The sequence below is a fragment of the Danio rerio genome, chromosome 21 (assembly GCF_052040795.2).
Source record: "Danio rerio strain M-AB ecotype USA chromosome 21, GRCz13ab, whole genome shotgun sequence".
NCBI classification, from domain to species: domain Eukaryota; kingdom Metazoa; phylum Chordata; class Actinopteri; order Cypriniformes; family Danionidae; genus Danio; species Danio rerio.
This window is the reverse complement of record NC_141041.1, coordinates 33663658-33686305: the sequence shown is the minus strand read 5'-3', so window position 1 is coordinate 33686305 and position 22648 is coordinate 33663658. Positions and strand designations below refer to the sequence as shown.

The 22648-nt window shown below is 35.9% G+C and overlaps 2 protein-coding genes across 5 annotated transcripts in view; both read left to right on the top strand.

Moving 5' to 3' along the window:
- Positions 1-22648, top strand: part of timd4 (T cell immunoglobulin and mucin domain containing 4) — a 1098921-nt gene that overhangs the window by 446623 nt on the left and 629650 nt on the right. The window lies entirely within an intron of this gene.
- On the top strand, positions 3007-21057 carry si:ch73-190f9.4. Of its 4 annotated transcripts, none has more exons than XR_015520402.1 (6): positions 3007-3057; positions 4082-4160; positions 11521-11673; positions 19720-20492; positions 20545-20750; positions 20939-21057. XR_015520402.1 is itself a non-coding variant. In XM_087301581.1 (5 exons), exons 3-4 carry the CDS (start codon positions 11624-11626, stop codon positions 20729-20731), a joined length of 1062 nt encoding a protein of 353 aa, XP_087157707.1. In that variant the 5' UTR covers positions 3007-3057; positions 4082-4160; positions 11521-11623; the 3' UTR covers positions 20732-20750; positions 20939-21057. The 4 variants fall into 4 exon arrangements, 2 of the variants coding, with proteins under 2 accessions (XP_087157707.1, XP_087157708.1); XR_015520403.1 differs by having other exon boundaries at positions 11521-11677; XM_087301581.1 differs by having other exon boundaries at positions 19720-20750.

Here is a 22648-nt window from a genome sequence, read left to right as displayed (position 1 = left end):
ATGCCAATTTAGTAATAATAATAATAAAATAATAATAATAAAAAATTAATAATAGTTTTTTCTTATATAGCGCCTCTAATACATTCTCAAAGCGCTTCACACAAAAGGACACATTTATAAAACAGTTTAGAATAACAGTAAAATTGAATCATTCAGGCTAAAACATTCACCATTGATAAAGCATTCAAGTATCTAGAAACATAAACCATAAATGCACACCTCATGAATAGGCAAGTGTAAAGAGTTTTCAAGGATGATTTAAAAATGTAAAAGATTCAGCGTGTCATGGGGAAGAATGTTCCAGAGCCTCGGAGCCAGAGATGCAAAAGTCCGGTCACCTATAGAGTGCAGATGAGTGGAGGGGACTGTTAAAAGACCAAAGTCAGAGGAACAGAGGTCACGTGAAGGTGACTACCAAGTTAAGAGTTCAGACAGACAGTGTGGAGTCAAACCATGCAGGGCCTTATATGTAAGCATGAGGATTTTAAAATCAATACGAAATCTGACAGGCCAATGGAGAGATCCCAAAGGAGTAATGTGTTCTCTGATTTTAGTCCCTGTCAGAAAACTGGCTGCTGAGTTTTGAATATATTGTAGTTTATTGATGCTACTTTTGGAAACACCAGCTAGTAGTAAGGCATTGCAATAGTCTAAGCGGGGGGAAAAATTAAAGTATTGATCAGTTTTTCTGCTACAGAAAAGGAAAGCATGGGCCGGATTCGTGAAATGTTTTTGAGATGAAAAAATGAAGTCTTTACTGTGGCTAGCACGTGGGGGTCAAATGTTAGATTTTTGTGAAATATTACCCCCAAGTTCTTTAGTTTGGCCTGAACCTCCACAGCCGAGCCATCTAGGTTAATGTTATGAGGTTTAGTTTAACTTAGTTGGTTGGAATAACCTCTGTCTTGTTTGTGTTCAGGCACAGAAAATTTTGGCACATCCGTTTTTTTATCTCTAAAATACAGTGTTCCAAATGTGTAACTTCTGAAAAATCACCAGGTTTGGTGGGAATGTATATCTATAATTTAGATAATGAAACAATTGAACACTTGTTTTTCCAAAGTAACTTGGTACAAACATTTTGGAATGAAGTAAAAGTTTGGATTCAACAGAAAATATCTGTAAGACTAATCTTCTCATAGGAAATAATTAAGGCTTAATAATTAAGGATAAAAAAGATATCTTCTATAATGAATAATTTGTTGATATTATTAAAATGATATTCATAAATGTAAATTTTTCAAAATTTCCCCAAGATTGTGGTGTTTATATAAAAAATTTTGATATATTTGAAGCATTAAGAGAAATGGAAAGTCAAAAAGCAAGATATTTATATTCAGGATTTTGGTTTCATATTTTGAGAACTTCAACTCCGCTGTTACTTAATTTTTTATCATTTATTTACTTTATAAATTTTAGTTATTTTATTCATGTATGTATGTATGTATGTATTATTAATGAGGATGGAAAGATTGTAAATGTACAGGGATTGTCATCTCAGTCTTTTGTGTAATTATAATAAACAATTAAACATATATATATATATATATATATATATATATATATATATATATATATATATATATATATATTTATATATTTATATAGTTAATAAAGTATATACAGTTGAAATCAGAATTATTAGCCCGCAGTTTATTTTCCCCCCAATTTCTGTTTAACGGACAGCAGATTTTCTCAACACATTTCTAAACATAATAGTTTGTTAACTCATTTCTAATAACTGATTTATTTTATCTTTGCCATGATGACAGTCAATAAAATATGACTAGATATTCTTCAAGACACTTCTATACAGCTTAAAGTGACATTTAATGGCTTAACTAGGTTAATTAGGGTAACTAGGCAGGTTAGGGTAATTAGACAAGTTATTGTATACCCATGTTTTGTTCTGTAGACTATCGAAAAAATAGCTTAAAGGGGCTAATAATATTGACCTTAAAATGTTGTTAAAAAATTAAAAACTGCTTTTATTCTAGCAAAAATACAACTAATAAGACTTTCTCCAGAAGAAAAAATATCATTAGACATACTGTGAAAATTTCCTCGCTGTGATAAACATCATTTAGCAAATAAATATATAAATCAAAGGGGGGCTAATAGTTCTGACTTCAACTGTATATATATATGTTTTTATTTATTTAGATATTTTATTGTTATTAACAATGTTTAAACAACAACAGAAAGGCATTAATATATTAATTAAATTAACATAGCAACATATATAACAAAATGACTGTTGATAATGATTTCTATATTTGATTTAATAAATACATAAATAATGAATGTAATAAATATCAACAAGCTAATCATTATTAATAAGTAATATATTCTTGGTGGGATTTTATAACAACAGAAGAAAATTATATGTAAATAAAAAATAAATAAATATAATAATAAAAAGATGATTAAACATCGTTTGGGATAAATTTGCTGGAAATATCTCTGATGTAACGCAGTAGACTGTAAGGATTAAAAAATATTAAACATTAAATTTTGATTGTGCAAAGAGAAGCGTCAAAATCATGAGCGCGAGTGCGCTAGTGGAGCTGCTGGGGGATGCCTCACCAGCCAGATGTAATTATGTCTTTTGGAGCACCGTATCTGGAATTAACCTGACTAATATACACAATATGTAATAGAAAAGGTCCAGAAGAGTATATTCATGATGGTAAATCAATGTATAAAGCTGCAGAGAAAGAGAAAGTGAAGGCGGTAAACTCGGAGCTCCCTGGCTGCTGCAGCGAGTGATGCAAACCCACTGGTCAGTTTGAAGACCTTCTTTGAGGAAACACTGCTGCAAATGTCAGTGACGGAAACAAATAGACCATTAAGAATACACATTTCATGAATTAAAAATGTAATTTCTTTGAATGAGAGCGCAAGGACACACCAGCCGCAACTGCAACTAACCAGTGGCTGGTCACTTGATCAGACAGTTGGAGACTGGCGGCTGCCACCAGCCACTGCCAGGTCACGTGACCCGCCACTGGCGGCTTCTGCTGCAAGCAAGCCAGTTGAAGATTGAGCCCCGACCAGGTAAGTTTAGCCTTTCAAATTTATGGATTAATATTTGAGTTCTGTATTAAATTAAGTTAGCCATAAATAGTTGAGAATTGATTGGTGTTCAGTTACACCCATTGTAGTGATTCGCTTGAATCATGAGTGAACAGAAAAGTGACGGCCGAGGCGATCTAACGTTATTCAAACTCGAGCTGTTATTTTCTGAGGCAATAATTACAATACATGATTTATTTGAACCAGATTTATAGGTTTTCATGACATGACACAGTTCTTTAATCACTATACATATCATTTGGTGTTAATTAGAGGTAAGTTATCATGTTAGTTTGTTGCCGTTTATGTGATCAACGTATTTAACGTTACTGCAACGGAAAAAGATTTGAATAGCCCCAGATCTGACGTAATATGCTCTAGTCTCATAGATATATAGATAGATATAGATATATACATATATCTATGCTGTAGTAAACTATCGTTACGTGATAAATTATTGTCGATCTCACAAAACAATGTCATATATATATATATATATATATATGTGTGTGTGTGTGTGTGTGTGTGTGTGTGTGGTGTGTTCTTTTTTAGTCAAACGACACAACGAACTGATAGCTTTTAGTAACGTTAATCGATTTTTATCGATTTAATCGATTCGTTATTGCAGCCCTAATATATAAATTTATATATTTATAAATTAGGTTTTCTTCATGCATCTATCTGTTTCTTTTCTATTCAACTAGTTGGTTTGCATTTGCATTCTCTCTCTCTCTCTCTCTCTCTCTCTCTCTCTCTCTCTCTCTCTCTCTCTCTCTCTCTGAAAAAAATAAATCTAAGCCTAAATTTGTTTTAAGTGTTGAAATATCTAGAACTTTATCATCCTGGAACTCCTGTAAATATATTATTTCCTGAGTCCCCCCCCCCCCAAATTCTTTACTCTGGAAATCTTAAGGTACAAATGGTAAAGAAAATACACATATGAAACTCTTACATTGTTTAGTTTCACTGAATATATTTTTATGTATTGTTGTTTTGTCTCACTTAGATGCTGATACAAAAGCAGCTTGCCTGCAGCATCTAAAGTGGAAACATCGTGATGGAAAGAGCAGAAGATCGGTAATCAGGTATAAATATATTGATGCCCCTGAGAGGACTGATTTACGTAATAACTTAATGTCGTATTTAGTTGTTCTTTTTTATGTATATATTAGTGTTGGGCGATATACAAAACTTTCAAATCGCCATATCGCCCCCCTGTGAGATCGGCGATACACGATACTATCGCATGGGGGCTTGGCAGTGTTTATATATATATATATTTATATATATATATATATATATATATATATATATATATATATATATATATATATATATATCATGGCTCGAAATTGCGACCATTTTGCGACCAATTGATGTTTTTTTCAAATACAATAAATCCCTTAAAATATAATTTGCATTGGTGCTCATTAATTTTTGGTGGGTCCTCCTAAATTTTTTCTAGTGCTCCTAAATGCTTTCTGGTGCTCCTAAATTTTTGAAGTTGGGAGCACCGGTGCTACCAAGTAAAAAAGTTAATTTCGAGCCATGTATATATATATATATATATATATATATATATATATATATATAATAATTATTATTATTAACTATATCTAAACATATTTATTAATGATTTGAAGAAGTTTATGATTTTTAAACTTCTTTAATAACCCATTGCATTTGCATAATGTTTGATTTCGGATAATTATTCAAACCAATGCAAATCACTGCGCTCTTATAGCTAAATGGGCTTTGAGATCGAAATAATATCAAACAACACGTCTATTCCGTGTATTTGAAGAAGCAGTCTATTCATGCACTGTAAAATAGCCTATAAGCCCCCTAAAACTTAAATAGGCTATTAATAACAGATATAAAAGATAAATAAATTTTTTTGTGAAAGCAAGAGAGAATCATGCGGCAGTGCTGTTAAAGCAGTCTCAAATGATCAACGACCACAACACATTTAATTCCAGAACATTTGAGCTGTTTTCAGAGTTCTTTAATTTTCTTTTTCAGTTGTTTCATTTTTACAAATGTTTTTTTTTTTAACATGTTTGTTAATAAAATCTAGTTTTGCTATTTAGCCTATTATTTTTTATTAGAGGTGTGAACCTATACTGGTCTCACGATTATCATGCCTTCGATTCGGTTCAATTCGATATTTCGGTGCATCACGGTGCATTGACGATGCTTTCCATATACAGTGTTATATTTTAGAGGGGAGGCTTTAACAAGCTGTCTGTATAAACACAAAGACACACAGCACCACACTGTCTCTCATTCAAACACAAACATAGACAGCACCAAAGAAACAAACACACACACACACGCACACACACACTTTAGCACGCAACAGGGAGAGCTCGTGAAGAGCGGAGCAGAAAAACGAAAAAAAGAAGCACTTTTCCGACGGTCCCTTGCTGAGAGCTCCTCTCAGCGCGAGCTATCCCGGCTAAACACATATTGCGAGGGCTTAAACGGAGCAGTGCTCGTAGTGTGGAGCGAAAAAAAAGAAAGGCAGCTGTGAAACATAACCAGCTTTGTCTTTTTGTAGGAAACACACTTTAGATATTTTTAGGGTAAGAGGTTTTTGAGTTATTGCCGTCTGTAACTGAATGTGTGTCAAGAATATCGAAAACAAAACCAACTTAACCACGCTCATTTTTAGCGCCCCCTGGATATACAGCGCCCTTAGCATTTGCCTATGGTGCCTATGCCACGGACCGGCCCTGAGTTGCCAGAGTCTTGTAAATACTCGCGCTCACCTCCCTCGCGACAGAGCGCATAGAAGATAAATGACGTCAGTACATAATAACCGGTTATGATTATTACTGAACCGATACCGAATTGTCCGCATCTGCATCTCGGTGCACCAAAGAAACAATTAATTTTGACACCCCTAATTTTTATGCAACAAAGTTGCAAACTAATTTGCTCAAAGATGTGGCTGTGCCCTCACCTGCCGCTCGCCCTTCAACACCTGCTGATGCTGAGAGAGAGACGAAGAGACAAAAAGAGAGCGCAAGAGAGCAATCGAAGTAATTCATTTTTGTCCAAAAGTGTCGGTCAGGCGATGTTGATGTAAACAACTGAAGCTATCATATTATTTATAGTTAATTTATTATTGATAATGATGATTAAAATAAATAATACTATTAGTTTTATTCAATAATGCAATTAAAACATGTAATAGGTCTACAGTAGTGTGAAACGAGCTAAACATCGTCTTTAAAATCGTCATAGGTCTCAGCTCCCGACGATATCTTTGCCTATCATCGATACACGATACTATCGTCTATCGGCACAACCCTAACATATATATATATATATATATATACATATGATACATATGTGTGTGATATATATATATATATATATATATATACACACACACACACACACACACACACACACACACACACACACACACACACACACACACACACACGTGTGAGTGAGTGTGTGTGTGTTTGTGACATTGATAAGTTTTACATTGTAACACAAAACATAAAATAACAGTCGAAATGCATAAGTAGTTTTGGGTTAATAGAAAATAAAAATGTTTTTTTAAGCACCAAATCATTAGAATGATTTCATGTAGGATGCAAATGCCTCAAATGCAGCTTTAACATCACTGGAATAAATTATATTTTTACATATTCAAGTGGAAAAGTTAACGTATTAAAAAGGAATAATTATTTACAAGGTTACTTTTTTATCTGCATTTTTATAAAGTAAAGCAGTCTTGTCCATGTTGTCTTTATATTTTTAGATGGCTTCATTTATTACTGACTTTATGCTTTCAAAATATGTAATTATGCAGTAAATGTAATATTATGCTATTTTGCTACATAGTAGAAGTGAACTAGTTTTGTTTTGTGTTAAAGCCGCAATGGCCCTGCATGTTCATAACCACACTTCTTTGTATGAGTGCTTTATTGGGACCTTATAGTCATATTTTGTGCCTGGACTCAACTTCGTATTAGTGGGACCTAACTATTTTGTTATTTACTAAATACCCACAGAACATGCTCATAGGGCATACTTCTGACCGAGATACTGTGCCCCAGTATACCTATACGTTGCCCAGTGTGGCCATATACACTCCACTTTATGTGGACTTGCTATGGACTCACAGTGGACTTCGGTTTTGTGTGGGCTAGCCCACAGTTTGGTCTGGCGGCATTGTATATATTTTTGGTCTAAAAAATGTATAACTCGGTCATAAAGTGCGGCGTAACGGCCGGCTGAACCTGATGGAGGCCGTATGTTTCCCGCTGGACGCCTCTCCATCCAGCCCCTCTCCTCCACCCACATCCAACCAGTATCCCAGCGTCCTCATTCCCACTGACAGAGTGCACGTCAAACTGGGCATGTCACAATCTCTTACATACAGTGGGGGAAATAAGTATTGAACACGTCACCATTTTTCTCAGAAATCTTATTTCTAAAGGTGCTGTAGACTTGAAATGTTCACTGGATGTCGGTAACAACTAAAGAAATCCATATATACAAAGAAAATAAAACCAATTCCTTTATTCATTAAGTTATGTACAATAAAATGAAATTACACAGGGAAAATAATTGAACACACAAAGTAATGGGGTGTAGAAAGACTTTGAAAGCCCAGACAGCAGCTGAAATCTCTCAGTAGTTCTTCAGCAACCCTCTGCCCTTCCTCAGTGTAAATGAAAATCAGCTGCTTCAGTCTAACATCTACATTAGCAGGGGGGATAAAGATGAAACCAGGGTGGACATTTCAGCAAGACAGTGATCCAAAACACAGCCAAGGAGACTCTCAAATGCTTTCAGAGAAAGAAAATCAAGCTGTAGAATGGCCCAGCCAATCATCTGAACTGAATTCAATAGAAAACACAAAATAAAGCTCAGATTTAATACACGAGACCCACAGAAGCATCAAGATTTTGAATCTCTCCTGAAGTTTATGAGAAACTCACACCTGAGCAAAGTATGAGGCTTCAGTCTCCATGTGAGAGCCGTATTTAAGCTGCGTCTTTTTAGGGGGTCAAGCGCGAAGCGCTGAAACCCTATTGTTTTTGTTAAGATTTTTATTATTATTATTATTATTATTATTATTATTATTCTGCCGAAGTCACTATTGCCCAGACCAAACCGTAAGGCCGAGAGAGCTGAAACTTGGCCAGATGGTAGTACCCCGGTACACTACGTTCTGGCCAAAGATCAGCCAAATCAGACCATAGGTGGCGCTATGGCGCCAAAAAAACACTTTTTGGACATTTTTGGCCGCTATTCGTTCACCGTTTGTCGTAGACTCAAAAACTTTACATTTTTTGAATCCTTGGGTTAACCTGAACAAAAGTGTATAGCAGAAAATTTTGCTCTACGACGCACCGTTTTCCCGCTACATCGCGATTTGTCCGAAACCTACTTTTGCGAACTTGTCCTAGGTTTTACACTCAATCTAAACCAAACCAGCTCTCAAATGTTCTCTGGACACTGAATATCAATAATTATCAAAAAAAAGTTGACATTTTTATTCTCACGCGAAACAGTGCACAACAATGTTCGATGCTAATTGAAGCTAAATGCTAATTGGAGCTATAACTTTTGAACGAAAGGAGATATCATCACCAAACTTGATACACACATGCATAAGTTCAATTTAAGGTGACACTGCAAAACCCGCAGACTTTGTCCACATGGTGGCGCTATAAAGCTAAAAAAACATAAAAATTACTCTAACCTTACAGCCACTAGTCCGATCAGCTTGAAATTTGGCATGCAGGGTCTTTGACCAAGTTGTCATAACATACTATAAGGAGATTGGCATATCTAAAAAAACATGGCCGCCATTGGCCAATTAAAATTGAGCAGCCATTTAACAAGGTTAACGATGAGTGATTGAAACGAAACTCGCTGGGCATGTTCGCCTCACGGTCCTAGAGGTCTGTAAGAATTTTGAAAGAAATCGGCCACTAGGGGGCGATTTTACGTATTTTTAGTGTGTAATGGGTTGTGTATCACACAACCTTTTGCGCAACCACACAAAATACATATCATATGATAGGCCTGCTCATACCGAACAGTTTGACACTCAAACCACTGCTGTCAGTCGCACCGTTCGTTAAATATTCATCAATATAGGTGAAACCTACTTTTGCGAACTAGTCCCTGGTTTTTCACTCAATCGCGACGAAACCAGTGTTGTTGGAATCTCTGGACTGTGTAGATCAATAATTATCAAAAAAAAGTTGAACTTTTCGTTTTGGCTAGCTGTAACAGGCTAATTTACAAAAGAAGCGTGTCCACACGAACCTACATGCCTGTAAACCAATAAGAAATACTCAAAACACCACAGAATTTGGTGAGCACATGTGTCATATCAATGAGAAGAAACTTGCAAAATTTTGTGAAGATCAAACCATAGGTGGCGCTATAATAGCAAAAATTGTCTTTAAATAATGCTAAATCGCTTAAAAATAAAGTAAATTTGCTTCATTTACATACTATTTCACAAAAAACACTCAATCTACATATCATATGATAGGTCTGCTCATACTGAACAGTTTGAGACTAAAACCACTGCTGTTACTCAAACTGTTCATTAAAAAACCATCAATATAAACAAAACCTACTTTTGCGAACTAGTCCCTGGTTTTTAACTCAATCGCAACGAAACCAGTGTTGTATGAACCTCTGGACTGAGTAGATCAATAATTATCAAAAAAAAGTTGAACTTTCCATTTTAGATAGCTGTAACAGGCTCATTAACAAAAGGGGCGTGTCTACACGAACCTACATGCCTGTAAACCAATAAGGAAAACCCAAAACATCACAGAAATTGGTGAGCAGATGTGGCATATCAATGTGAATAAACATGCAAAATCTTGTGGAGATTGGGCAATAGGTGGCGCTATAATAGTAGAAATGGTTCTAAAAACATGCTAAAATGGCTTAAAAATGAAGTAAATGTGCTTCATTTACACACTTATCACTGAAATGATTTATAAGGTTTTTTTTGTCCATCTTGGATGTTTAAACGTCTCAAAAACACATTTTCAATATCATTTTAGCCACTATAACACAGACTTTTAACTGTCACCTACCATTTCTAACCACTAGATGTCGCAACAAGACCACTTATTTATTGTTCAAAACATTTGCATACCTTTGTTGTTTTACATTTTTTGAGTTTAAAGTCAGGGAAATTGCATTTAGGATCATTCTGAATCATATTTTGACCTGATGTAAACACTGTTATGCATTAAACATCTAATTTGGTCCCAGTTAACCTCTTCATAATAATTCTAATAGGTAAAACTGGTTCTATGATTAAACACATTGTTTTAAAACATATGTAAAGAAAATCACAACTGTGGCTTCTAGATGGCAGTAACAGACCACTTATTGTTTATTTTCCTGCTCTATAGCAAAGAATGTAATGTCATGTTATGTAATGCATTCTGAATCCCAAACTGACATGGCATGAACACAGTTAATCCATTTAAGATCAAATTTAGTCAAAGCTTGTCACACTTTTTACTCTGTAGATTTATAATTATTTTAATAAAATACAAATTTTTTATTTTATACAGTTAGAACATGCTCAATTATAGAAGGGATATGTTTATGCACACCTAAATGGCTGTAATCACATAAATAAATTACACTGTGGCCACTAGATGGCAGTAGGAGATCACTAATAGCTTATTCACTGCTCTTTTGTCATTTTTATTAAGAAGAGCTAAAATAGCCATAACTCATGAATGAATTAAAGTATCTTCACCAAACTTGTTACACATATGCAAGAGGTCAGTCTAAGGTCATAGCATAAAACTCGTAGACATTGGCCACATGATGGCGCTATACATTGTAAAATCACTGTATCGGAGTAACCATTTATCTGATTAACTTAAAATTTGACATGTCGTGTCTTTGTCCAAGGTGCCATGACTCGATCTACACATTATATCATAGGGCTGCTTATACTGGTCACTTTGACATAAAAGCGGTCACTCGAAATGTTCATTAAAAATTTGTCAATATGTAAAAATCGAAGTTGCTTCTCTGGAGTGTTTAATCAAACATTTGTTAGCTCAATCTATAAACTTTAACACTCTAATCGTATATTTTGTTGTCGAATAAACTACTTACAGGCGTCCTAACTGCTATATGACCTTACCCTGCTAAACCGCTTGACCCCCGTTAATTGCTGCTTGCAGCTATATTTTATGTTTATGTTTGTATTGTTGTTGATTTTTTTTACCAAAATCTGGTTCAATTCCATGTCAGCAGCTCTTTTAGAAAAACATGACGTGTTTAATACTTATTTTCCCCACTGTACATTTATTTTATTTTAACAGTGATGTGCATTATTTTGCGTTCTCTAAGTGAACAATCAGATTCATTAAGACCATTCCTGCTGACTTTAGCTCATATCTATATTTCTGTCCACAGGCGTGTCTCCCCCTCCTGGAGCAGTGCTGGTGTTGCACTCGTTACTTTTTGAGTTTCCAGCTGCTAACCTACAGTGTAGGAGAAACCATAGAGCGCTCTGAGGATGAGCTGGACACGGTGCCCACTTCTGTGCTCATTCAGGTCGTGGAGCTGGTAGGTGAGATATGCTTATTTAATTTGCTCTGAAGATCCTTTAAAATACTGTTGCAATAATTTACTTCTTGGTTACAATCACTTAAAGCAGTTATTGAACATGTAGGCCACCTTTTGAAAACACACAATGTGCACAACAAGTTTATATGCTTAAACTGTGTTTAAAATGTGCCATTACTTTGGCACAAATTGCATTAAGCGGATATTTTAAATTGAAAGGATTAATTTCTCACTCACACACGACCACCGTCAGAACTTTATATATCTTTTTCGCCATGTATATTGTCTTGGGAGCAAATAAAGAGTTGTATTTATAGCATTGTTATAGATGTATATAGATATACAGTGAGTCTGATCAGTACTGGTACTTTGAAATTTTGATATAAATACAACCGGCCCAAACTCAATCCTGGATGGCCGGTGTCCTACAGAGTTTAGCTTCAACCATAATTAAACACACCTAAACCAGTTAATCAAGCTCTAACTATTCTAGAAACTTCCTGGCAGGTAGAGCTAAACTCTGCAGAACACCAGTCCTCCGGGGCAGTGTTTGGGCACCCCTGCCCTAGACATTATATGTTGCATTCAACACATTGCTGTTTTGTTTATTTCTACAGTTTGTTTTCCTTTTCATTAAGTCTTTAAATGTCTTAAATGTGCTTTTATAGTGTTGTCACGATACTGGAATTTGGTATCAATCGATACCGAAGTTTTAAAAGCAACCCAGGCTCATTCTAAAAACTTAGTCCAGTGAACGTTTTTGGAGACCATGAAATACGTCCCAGGAGGTACCTATTTTTGCATTTTTTGTTTTCGCGAAACCACAAGAGGCCACCGTGTACGCTTTTTCAGATCTCAAATTTCTCGAGTGAGTTCTCTCATTAGTGTCGTAAGCTTTCCAGAATTGTCTCCATGGACAGGGTTCCCGCGGGTCCATTAAAAGTCTTAAAATGTCTTAAATTAAAATCTAGGAAATTAAGGTCCTAAATTGTCTTAAATTTTACCGTAAAGTGTCTGTAGGTATTACATTTTCAGCTGGTCTGCTTAATGACGATAGGGAAGCAGAGTGGTCCACAGTAAAACATCTAGTAGTTGATTAATGTAGTATGTTCGAAACAGGAGAGAAATGACAGTCTGTGTGATTTATTAGCTTATTACGGTAGGTCAGCTACAGAGTACAGAGTACAGACGCTGACGCCGGTCTGCACCTGCGTGCTGTCATTACGCGGTTGTTGATGTGAGGTTCAAAATGCAAAGATGGGAAAGTGTAAATTTAATGACATGGCAATGAAGCAATGTGTAAATTCAGCAAAAATACCTTTTTGTTAGGGACCATGGGGCTCAAAGCCGTCGAGTCGCACATGAAAGGAGGAAAGCAGCCGCGGGACGTTGCAGCAGCTAGTCATAGCGGGTCCAGGTTAATCCTTGCATTGTTTGCAGCTCGACCTAACAATGTTACTACTTTAAACTAGAGCTGAAGATCTTTGCTGGGTTCGGACTGTATTTCTATCATTTTAGACGGGGTCGTGCCGGGCTTGGGCTTGCGCAGTAAATGAACAGTCATGTGATGCATTTCGATTAGCGCGAGGAAGTAATCAAATTGTTTGTTACAACATTGAAATCCATCCCTGCAAAAGTATAACAAATGATGACAGAGATGTCAAAAAGAGCGAGCCACCAGTTTAATTCTAACAGTCATTCTAGTCGCCAAAGTATATCGGCGGTCGCTTATATACTGCGTATTACGGTAGAGCACTAAGGAGCAATGTCCAGCGAGCTGACAGGGAAGATGACGAGGTCACTCGCTGCATTGAAACCGCTGTCATGGAAATTTAAATGAATGTTCCTGACTGGTGGAAGATGAACAAACAATCCTACCCACAACATGCTAAATTAGCCAGATCAGTAGTGCATCCCGGCCAGTAGCAGCAGCAGAGAAAGGGTGTTCAGTGCTGCTCAGTGAGAGAAGGACTGCACTTAAGCCATTTACAGAGGATTAAATAATGTTCCCCCACAAAAACACACAGCCTAATCTTGATGAGTAAAGAATTTCCAATTATAACTAAATATTAATAAAACCATAAAATCGTAATGTAGTCAGAGTATACAGGCTAATGCTGGCATTATTCTTTTATTATTTAGCTTCACCATCTCCTTATTGTCAGGAGAAGTGGCAAAACAAATCCCACAGAGCCTTTATCTTAATTTCATTATTGCCAAATACCCGTCATCATTTATCATTCATTTCATTCATTTTCTTGTCGGCTTAGTCCCTTTATTTATCCGGGGTCGCCACAGCGGAATGAACCGCCAACTTATCCAGCAAGTTTTTATGTAGCGGATGCCCTTCCAGCCACAACCCATCTCTGGGAAACATCCACACACACATTCACACACACACTCATACACTACGGACAATTTAGCCTACCCAATTCACCTGTACCACATGTCTTTGGACTGAGGGGGAAACTGGAGCACCCACACAAAAGCAGGGAGAACATGCAAACTCCATACAGAAACGCCAACTGAGCCGAGGCTCGCACCAGCGACAAAGCGACCTTCTTGCTGTGAGGTGACAGCACTACCTACTGCGCCTTATTTTTATTGGTGCGTTGGCCAATTTAAAGGTTAAGTGTATGTACCCAGGCCTATTTAGAGTGTTGAGATGTTAAGATGTTTCAGAGGGCTTATTTTATTTTTATGTTCCAACTTGGCCTGTAGTCTATGTTATTAATAAGTAATTTTAACGCATATAAACGACTCATTCATGAAAAAAAGACAAAAGAGCTATGTGCATGTGCACATTTGGATAATGTCGGGCTATAAACGGGTTCGGGCTTTTAAAAAGCTGTCAATCAAAATGTACCTGTCGGGTTCGGGCTCTATCGGGCCTAACTTTTATAGCCTGATTACAGCTCTAGTTCAGACGCCTTCTCACAGTCAGCTATAACAGTTTCATTTCACCACCAGGATCCCAAAAGGCAGGTACTGTGTGTTATCCATACTGTGACGAGGAACAATTTATTTAAATCTAACGAGAACATTAAAATGAGTAGCCTATTCCAAAGCAATTATAAAATTTTTGTGTCTTAAATTATATTTGTTGAGGTCTTAAAAAGGTCTTAAAAAGCATTAAATTTTACTTTTAAAATGGTGCAAGAACCCTGCATGGATGATAAAATAATTGGCAGGCCTCAGAACCAATTATAACACAACGTGAAACAGAATGAATAGAGAGAAAGGCAAACGTTTTTCTGCCATTTTGATCTTTTGAAGTTAAAAATAAAAATAAAATGTAAATGAGAAAAAGAAAGTATTAAATTGCAAGTGCAATCAAAATAATGAACTCAGCAACCTACAGGTAACAGGTAACCTACAGGTAACTGTATATGGCAGGCCTGAACTGTATATTGATTAGTTTATAAATATTTCTATGCAATTGGGGTGATTGTGTTCCTATTCTGTCATTTGTCATTATTAAATTGTTTTGTTTGTTGAGCCAAAGATCATTATTTGCAATCATTAACATCAATAAAAACTGACAAACCTTGATAGAATCCGTAGATGTGTATTAAATTATACTACTATATTATTTTGTAGCTAGCACTTTATTTTAATGTGTGTCCATACACTTACTATAGTAATTATGGTAACCCTTTATTTTAAATATTTATTCTCACTATTGACACTATTACTTGCTTGTTATTAAGAAGGGCTCGAAATTGCGACCATTTTGGTCGCATATGCGCCCAAAAATTAGTCTCATAATATATTTGGGAGCATTGGTGCGAATGCATAAAATGGTTGTAGTGCGACCGGTTTAGATTTTTTTCTAAAAAACGTGCTGAATCGCTCTTCCCTGCCGCTATATTGGTTCATATTAGCTGTCAATCACTCGTCAGATGACAGGGAAGGAGCTTTTATGACCACGGAAAATGCAAACGGCTGAAGAGTGAAAACTTAAAGCACACAGGTTTGCAAACTCCACCTAAGATGTGGCGCAGATGAGAGCGATCATGATGTGGGGAATATTGATCCGCCAGCTGAGATCAATCGAGTATACGTGCTTTTCGGAGAAGGTCCCTGAATCTCGATGCGTTGCATTCACTGTCAAATGTCCGCTAAAGGTCAAATCTAGTACTGTACATATCATCGTCATAGAAGCTCGCCTTTACTAATTTTACACTGAAACTGCGGCTCATAATAAACAGCGGTATTGCGCCGATAGTCATCACAAGAATCCTGCTCAACCTGCTCATAAATTGCATCGGCTGACTCGCCTGCCTTTCCACTAACACAGAAAAATGAAAATCAGCTCAGACTGAACATTTAAATTGACACAAACTCAAACCAAAACTTTTAAAGAGTGATAGAAGTGAGATTTTACTTATTTTTCTTTTGTCTATTCTTTTTTGAGGTGTATATTTTTTTTATGTATTTACTGATGACTGTTTTGCAGCTTTCATCATTGAATTGAATTGAATTATTTTTATAATTCAATTCAATTCATGCAAAACGCAGGGCGCAAACGATTTCAGGGCGTGTCAGAACGCATTTTTGCTAATTTAAGGACGGGAAAATCCACTTTGTGCCGTGGCACATGGTCTAAAAGGGTTGTGTTTATTTTCTTAATGAGTTATAGGTGTGTTTTGAGAATAAACCAATCAGAGTCTCATCTCCCATTACCTTTAAAAGCCAGCTGCGTCGCGCCATAAGCCCATTTTGAAGTAAAGTAAGTTCACTTTAACTTTTGCTCTCTTGGATAGGGAAACCTTACCGCACAGACATCAATTAGCCTATAAGTAATTAATTTCGTTTGTTAAGCGCAAAGATTTGTTTCAAAACTATTTCTGAATTTAGTTCTAATTTCCACCAAATGAATAAATAAACAATAATGACAAAGTGTGGTCAAAAAACTGAGTTATTTCCAAATACATCTGCTATGCCCCATATGGTCTAAAACATGACAGGTGGACAAATCTAAGCTTGTTTTTAATAAAACAAATATAAATATGGATATAATAAATAATACTGCTAATAATAATAACATTATACAAAAGCAAATTGAATGAACTGAAAAAGCCTCCCGAGATGAAGAAAGTAAGGCAGTGGTTTTTAAATTCATGTTGGCTAGAAATTAATTGTTTTGTAATATTTAATAATTTATATTTATATCCTATATATATCCTTATTATATATATATCCTTAATATATTATATCTTTTTCATATGTAAAGATATTTGCGTATTGATCTACATCTTGTGTGTAGTGTGTAAGCCAGACGCACTTTGCGCCAGACAATAGACCGAGTTTGTTCTGGTCTAAAGAACAGACTATTTACAGTTTCTCAAAATAGCAACGTGCCAAAACACGCCTGCTTTTTTAGACCAGAATGCCTATGGGCGCACATTTGAGCGCAAATGCATTTGCTATTTAAACAGTGTGGTGCAACACCTCAAAATGATCCTTGCACCGAGCTGAAAGTAGCAAAAGACTATTGCGCCACGCCTTGCGCCACATTGTGCCGGGTGTATGATAGAGCCCTTAATGTGACATTTAAAGGCTTAATTAGGTTAATTAGGTTAACTAGGCAGGTTAGGGTAATTAGGCAGGTCATTGTATAATAATGGTTTGTTCTGTAGACTATCAAAAAAAAAAAGACTTAAAAGTGCTAATAATATTGACCTTAAAATGGTGTTTTAGAAAATTAAAAACTGCTTTTCACTTGATCCTTTGTTTGCCCTCTTTGGTGTATCCCTTGAACCTGATTTGACAGTGCGTGACAGCAAGGTTCTTGCCTTTACCACAATTCTAGCCAGACGTGCCATACTTTTAAAATGGAAACACACTTCTTCCCCTACACATGACAAGTGGATACAGGACATTTTTTACTGTATCAGACTTGGAATGCTGAGATGCTCATTGCTCACTCTCTGGCTCACTAGATTCCTTTTATAAGATTTGGTATTCCTTTCTTGACTACATCAAAGGCCTGCCTATTACACCTGGTGCTGGCAACCTGTAACATTAACCATTTTATCAGAAAGTTTTAATTAATTTTATTATTATCATTTTTTGTATTTATTTAAATGCATTATTATTATTTTAATTATTATTATTTATCCCATCTGTATCCAGTTACTCTGATGTCATGTTCTAATGTATTTAATTTTCTTTTTTTGATATTTATGTATTTATTGTTTTGTTGAGTTAATGAACGAGAGGTTAGGGGGTGGGATTAATAATAGACAATACATTACTGTTTACCTCTCAATATTTAATTTTTATTGTCATGCAAAAGACCAATAAAAAAGATTGAAATAACTAAAAAAAAGCTTTTATTCTAGCCAAAAAAAAAAAAAACAAATAAGACTTTCTCCAGAAGGACAAATATTATCAGACATACTGTGAAAATGTCCTTGCTCTGTTAAACATTGTTTGGGAAATATTAAAAAAAAAATAAATAAAAGATGGCTAATAATTCTGACTTCAACTGTTTGTGTCCAATAATAATTTCCAGGCAGTCTCTCAATATGCTGCATAATATATTATATCTAAATATACACCCCACTGCCAAGGCTAATCAAAATATGTAATTATGACTAAAAATTAGACATGATTGTTGTCACACATAATGACCCCATAAAAATTATTATGTATTCATATGTAACTGTATACAAATTAATTATATATAATTATAATTAATAATTATATATATATGTATATATAGTTGAAGTCAGAATTATTAGCCCCCGCTTTGAATTTTTTTTCTCTTTTTTTAAGTATTTCCCAAACAATGTTTAACAGAGCAAGAACATTTTCACAGTATGTCTGATAAATTTTTTTCTTCTGGAGAAAGTCTTATCTGTTGTATTTAGGCTAAAATATAAGCAGTTTTAAAAAAAATTAAAAAAACGTTTTAAGGTCGAAATTATTAGCCCCTTTAAGCAATATTTTTTTCGATAGTCTACAGAACAAACCATCGTTATACAATAACTTGCCTAATTACCCTAATTTGTCTAGTTAGCCTAATTAATCTTGTTAAGCCATTAAATGTATAGAAGTGTCTTGAAGAATATCTAGTCAAATATTATTGACTGTCATGGCAAAGAAAAAATAAATCAGTTATTAGAAATGAGTTATTAAATCTGTTATGATTAGAAATGTGTTGAAATAATTTTCGGGGCTAATAATTCTGACGTCAACTGTATATATATATATATATATATATATATATATATATATATATATATATATATATATATATATATATATATATATATATATATATATACAGTTGACGTCAGAATTATTAGCCACACACACACACACACACACACACACACACACACACACACACACACACACACATACATACATACATACATAAATACATACTTTATTTCTAAGTATATACAGAAGCTTAATAAGGGATATGGTGTGAGAGGTGAATTTAGGAATTTTACACCCGTGAATATTATTATTTTATCAACTCTATTCAGTCAAATATAAATCACTCTTGCAGGTAGGTTTAGTTCTGTGACCGAATATCTTCAGATAAGAAACTGTTCCGCACTCAATCCTTCATTAAATAAACTGAAGCAGCTGAGGAGACAAAGGTTTCTGCTAAAAGCTTCTGTAAACCAACAGAAACTGGTTATTTTTCAATGGATGTATATGTTAAACCTTTAAAAATACCAACACACACACAGAGAAAGTCAATGTTTTCAGATTATTTTATTGGCTTGACAAATGTTCCATATGTATCTCCACAGCATTTGTGATGCTTACATTAAATAGGACATATAAAAACAATTGACATAGTAGTGGTGGTTTTTCTAATAAATAATAATTAACAGCACATTAACAATCATCTGTAGGATAAAACAATAGTAATTAATAGTTTATCTAATAGTCAACAGATTAAGATTCATTTATAAACAATTTAGAATCCTGTTTGTGTGCGCACACACGCGCTCCCAGCTGATGGTTGCTTAGCAACGACAGTCATAGAATGTGTTCTATAGTAGTTCTATGTTAGAACAGCTCTTCTCAGTTTGCCAGCATTCAGGACGGTGACTTGGTAAATCACACAGTTACTGTACGAATTGACAAATCTGTGATTGTGAAGGACTCGTTCGCTATGGATACTTACTATAATCAGTCTTCAGACAACCCTCATCACGAGTGGTCATCGGTTGTTCTGACTTTGGACCCAGATGTGGACGAACAAGAACTGATTGAGTCAATGAAACAGTTCAGCCAAATCCACTCTTTGGATTTTTCTTTTGATGAAGACACTAATTGCAGACACATTTATGTGACTTTTGAGCATTCAGGACGGGACCAGCAACCAGATCCTGTGGTCCCCACGAGCCGCTTTATTGAGCTGAAGACACTGCTCGTGAGCAATCTGCACCCAATGGTCACCGAACAACAGCTTATTGAAAAGTTTGGTGCATTGGGGTCCATCTCGACTGTGCAAGTGTGCAGAAACAACATCATCTCTCCTGCTTATGCCTTTGTGACTTTCCATCATCGACGTGATGCAGTGCGAGCACAAAAAGCTCTGAACTTCACTGATTTACTGAATAAACCTCTGATCATCATGTGGGGCCCAGACAAGACAATTGAGGTCCTCTCAGATAATGACAGCAGCTCTCCAAGACAAACAGAGGAGAGAGAGACAGCTGGAGAAACAGAGGAGAGAAAGACCAGTGGAGAAATAGAGAGAGAGGCCGCTGGAGATACAGAGGAGAGAAAGACCAGTGGAGAAACAGAGAGAGAGGCCGCTGGAGATACAGAGGAGAGAAAGACCAGTGGAGAAACAGAGAGAGAGGCCGCTGGAGATACAGAGGAAAGAAAGACCAGTGGAGAAACAGAGAGAGAAACCGCTGATAAAACAGAGGAGAGAGCGAACAGCGAGTCTTCATGGGGAAGAAGGATCTCCAACAATGTGAAAAGTGCTGTGAAAGCTGCGGTGAGCAGTCCAGCAGCCTGGGTCGGAGTCGGCATAGGTGTCTGTGCTGCTTATGCCTACTTCAGGAGCAGGAGCTAGTGTGGACACATTCTAAAAGGTAATTTCATCTCATTTAAGTGACATGACATCTGACTGAGCTTAGTAACACTTCTGGAACATGCTGTATGTCACACACACATATGTATATATAGAATTCTCTGTGGGTCAGAGGTCATGTTAATTCATACTCAAATTCAGCTTCATTTAAGCATCGACACTGATTTTCTTGACTCTGTTCTCTTCCAGACGAGAAGGCCTGCCTCACGATCTCCACTCATCATCCCCAGAGTGACCAATCACTGCTCCAGAAAGAACTTGATTTCCCCAGCAGGCCAAACACTTGCAATAAATGTGAATTGAATAAACTGTCTTGTGTGTGTCTCATTCAGCAGTAAAGCTCAGCCTTGTAATTTATATCCATCCAAGAGAAGCATAACAGCACTTTGTTCCAGACACAGAAGTAAACGATAGGATTTTCTTCACATCTATTGATGTGTTAGACAATAACTTATAGAACGTTTGAGAAGAAGGACTGCATCAAAGAACAATCAAATGTAGAATTGCAAATCAGGATTTCAATTATAATGTACAGTGGGTTCTAATAATGTCTGTACAGGAAAATATTCTGAAGAACGTCGGAAAAAGCTGTTGACTTCCATAGTATTTTTCGTTCCTACTGTTGTGGGTTTTTTCTGTACCACTTTATATTGTTGGTTAGATCATCTTTATTTTGAGTATTAGTAGACTGTCTGCTTAATATCTGCTGATTCTGCTCCTTCAACAGACATTTAACTGACTATAAGAAACTTTGCAAGTGCATGTCAACTTACCCTAACCCCAACCCAACAGTCTAATGAAAATTTGTTGGCATGTACTGTAGATGCAATGTAACTTAAATTCAACAAACTGACCATCAAAATAAAGTTTGGCTGTTTTTCTTTTACAACATTCTTCAAAATATCTTCTTTTGTGTTCAACAGAAGAAAGAAATTCAAGGTTTGAGACCACTTGTGTGTGAGTGAATGATGAGTAAATGTTCATTTCTGTGTGAACTGTCCCTAAAACCAATCTTTCTCAAAGTGGGGGTTGGGACCCCCCGAGGGGTCGCGGGACAATGAAGGGGGGTCGCCTGTTGATTTCCAAAAATCGATTTATTTTTATTAAACCATAAGTATTACCATATTTTATCCATAACCTACTGAAGAGAAAAAAATAGTCGTTTATATCATATATAGTTACTATAGTAGCTTATAGTTACTACTTCTATTGGATTGCAACCCCTAGGGTAATTACATTGTATTAAAGACAGCAATAGCGTCAGATGCTGCAGATTTCATAACACCCGGTTAAACTCTGTGGCCCATTTACAGCTCTCATACATTAACAAAATTAAAAGAAGAATAGACTTGGGTCCATTGGTGTGTGTGCGCGCCATTGCATGCAAGGTTTCTGTATTTATAACCACCTCAGAGTATATTGGGGGTCACGAGTCACTGGCATTGTCATTTTGGGGGTCGTGGCCTGAAAAGTTTGGGAACCACTGCCTTAAACGCTGGCTTAAAATACTGTATGTGATTTGTTTAAGAAATGTGGTTAAACATGCATGTTTCAGTGGAAATGATTTGAAGTATATTGTATGATGTAGATATTGACTTGTTGGCACCTATTGGCCTTAAGTGATGCAGTCTTAAAGGGGACCTATTATGCAAAATCACTTTTATAAGTGATTTAAACAGTTGTGTGGCAGCAGTGTGTGAATATAACCAATGTGCAAATTACAGGGGGTTTGGGGAGGGTTTGACCCCCTCCAATATTGCTTGATCCCCTCTGAAGGACTTTAAAACAAGATGTATGAGAGGTGGGTCAGCACGTTAATAGTAAGAAAATGCTTTCTCTGATCTATGTCCTTAATATTAATAATAAAAAAGTATAATGTAAATATAGATTTGAGCGGTT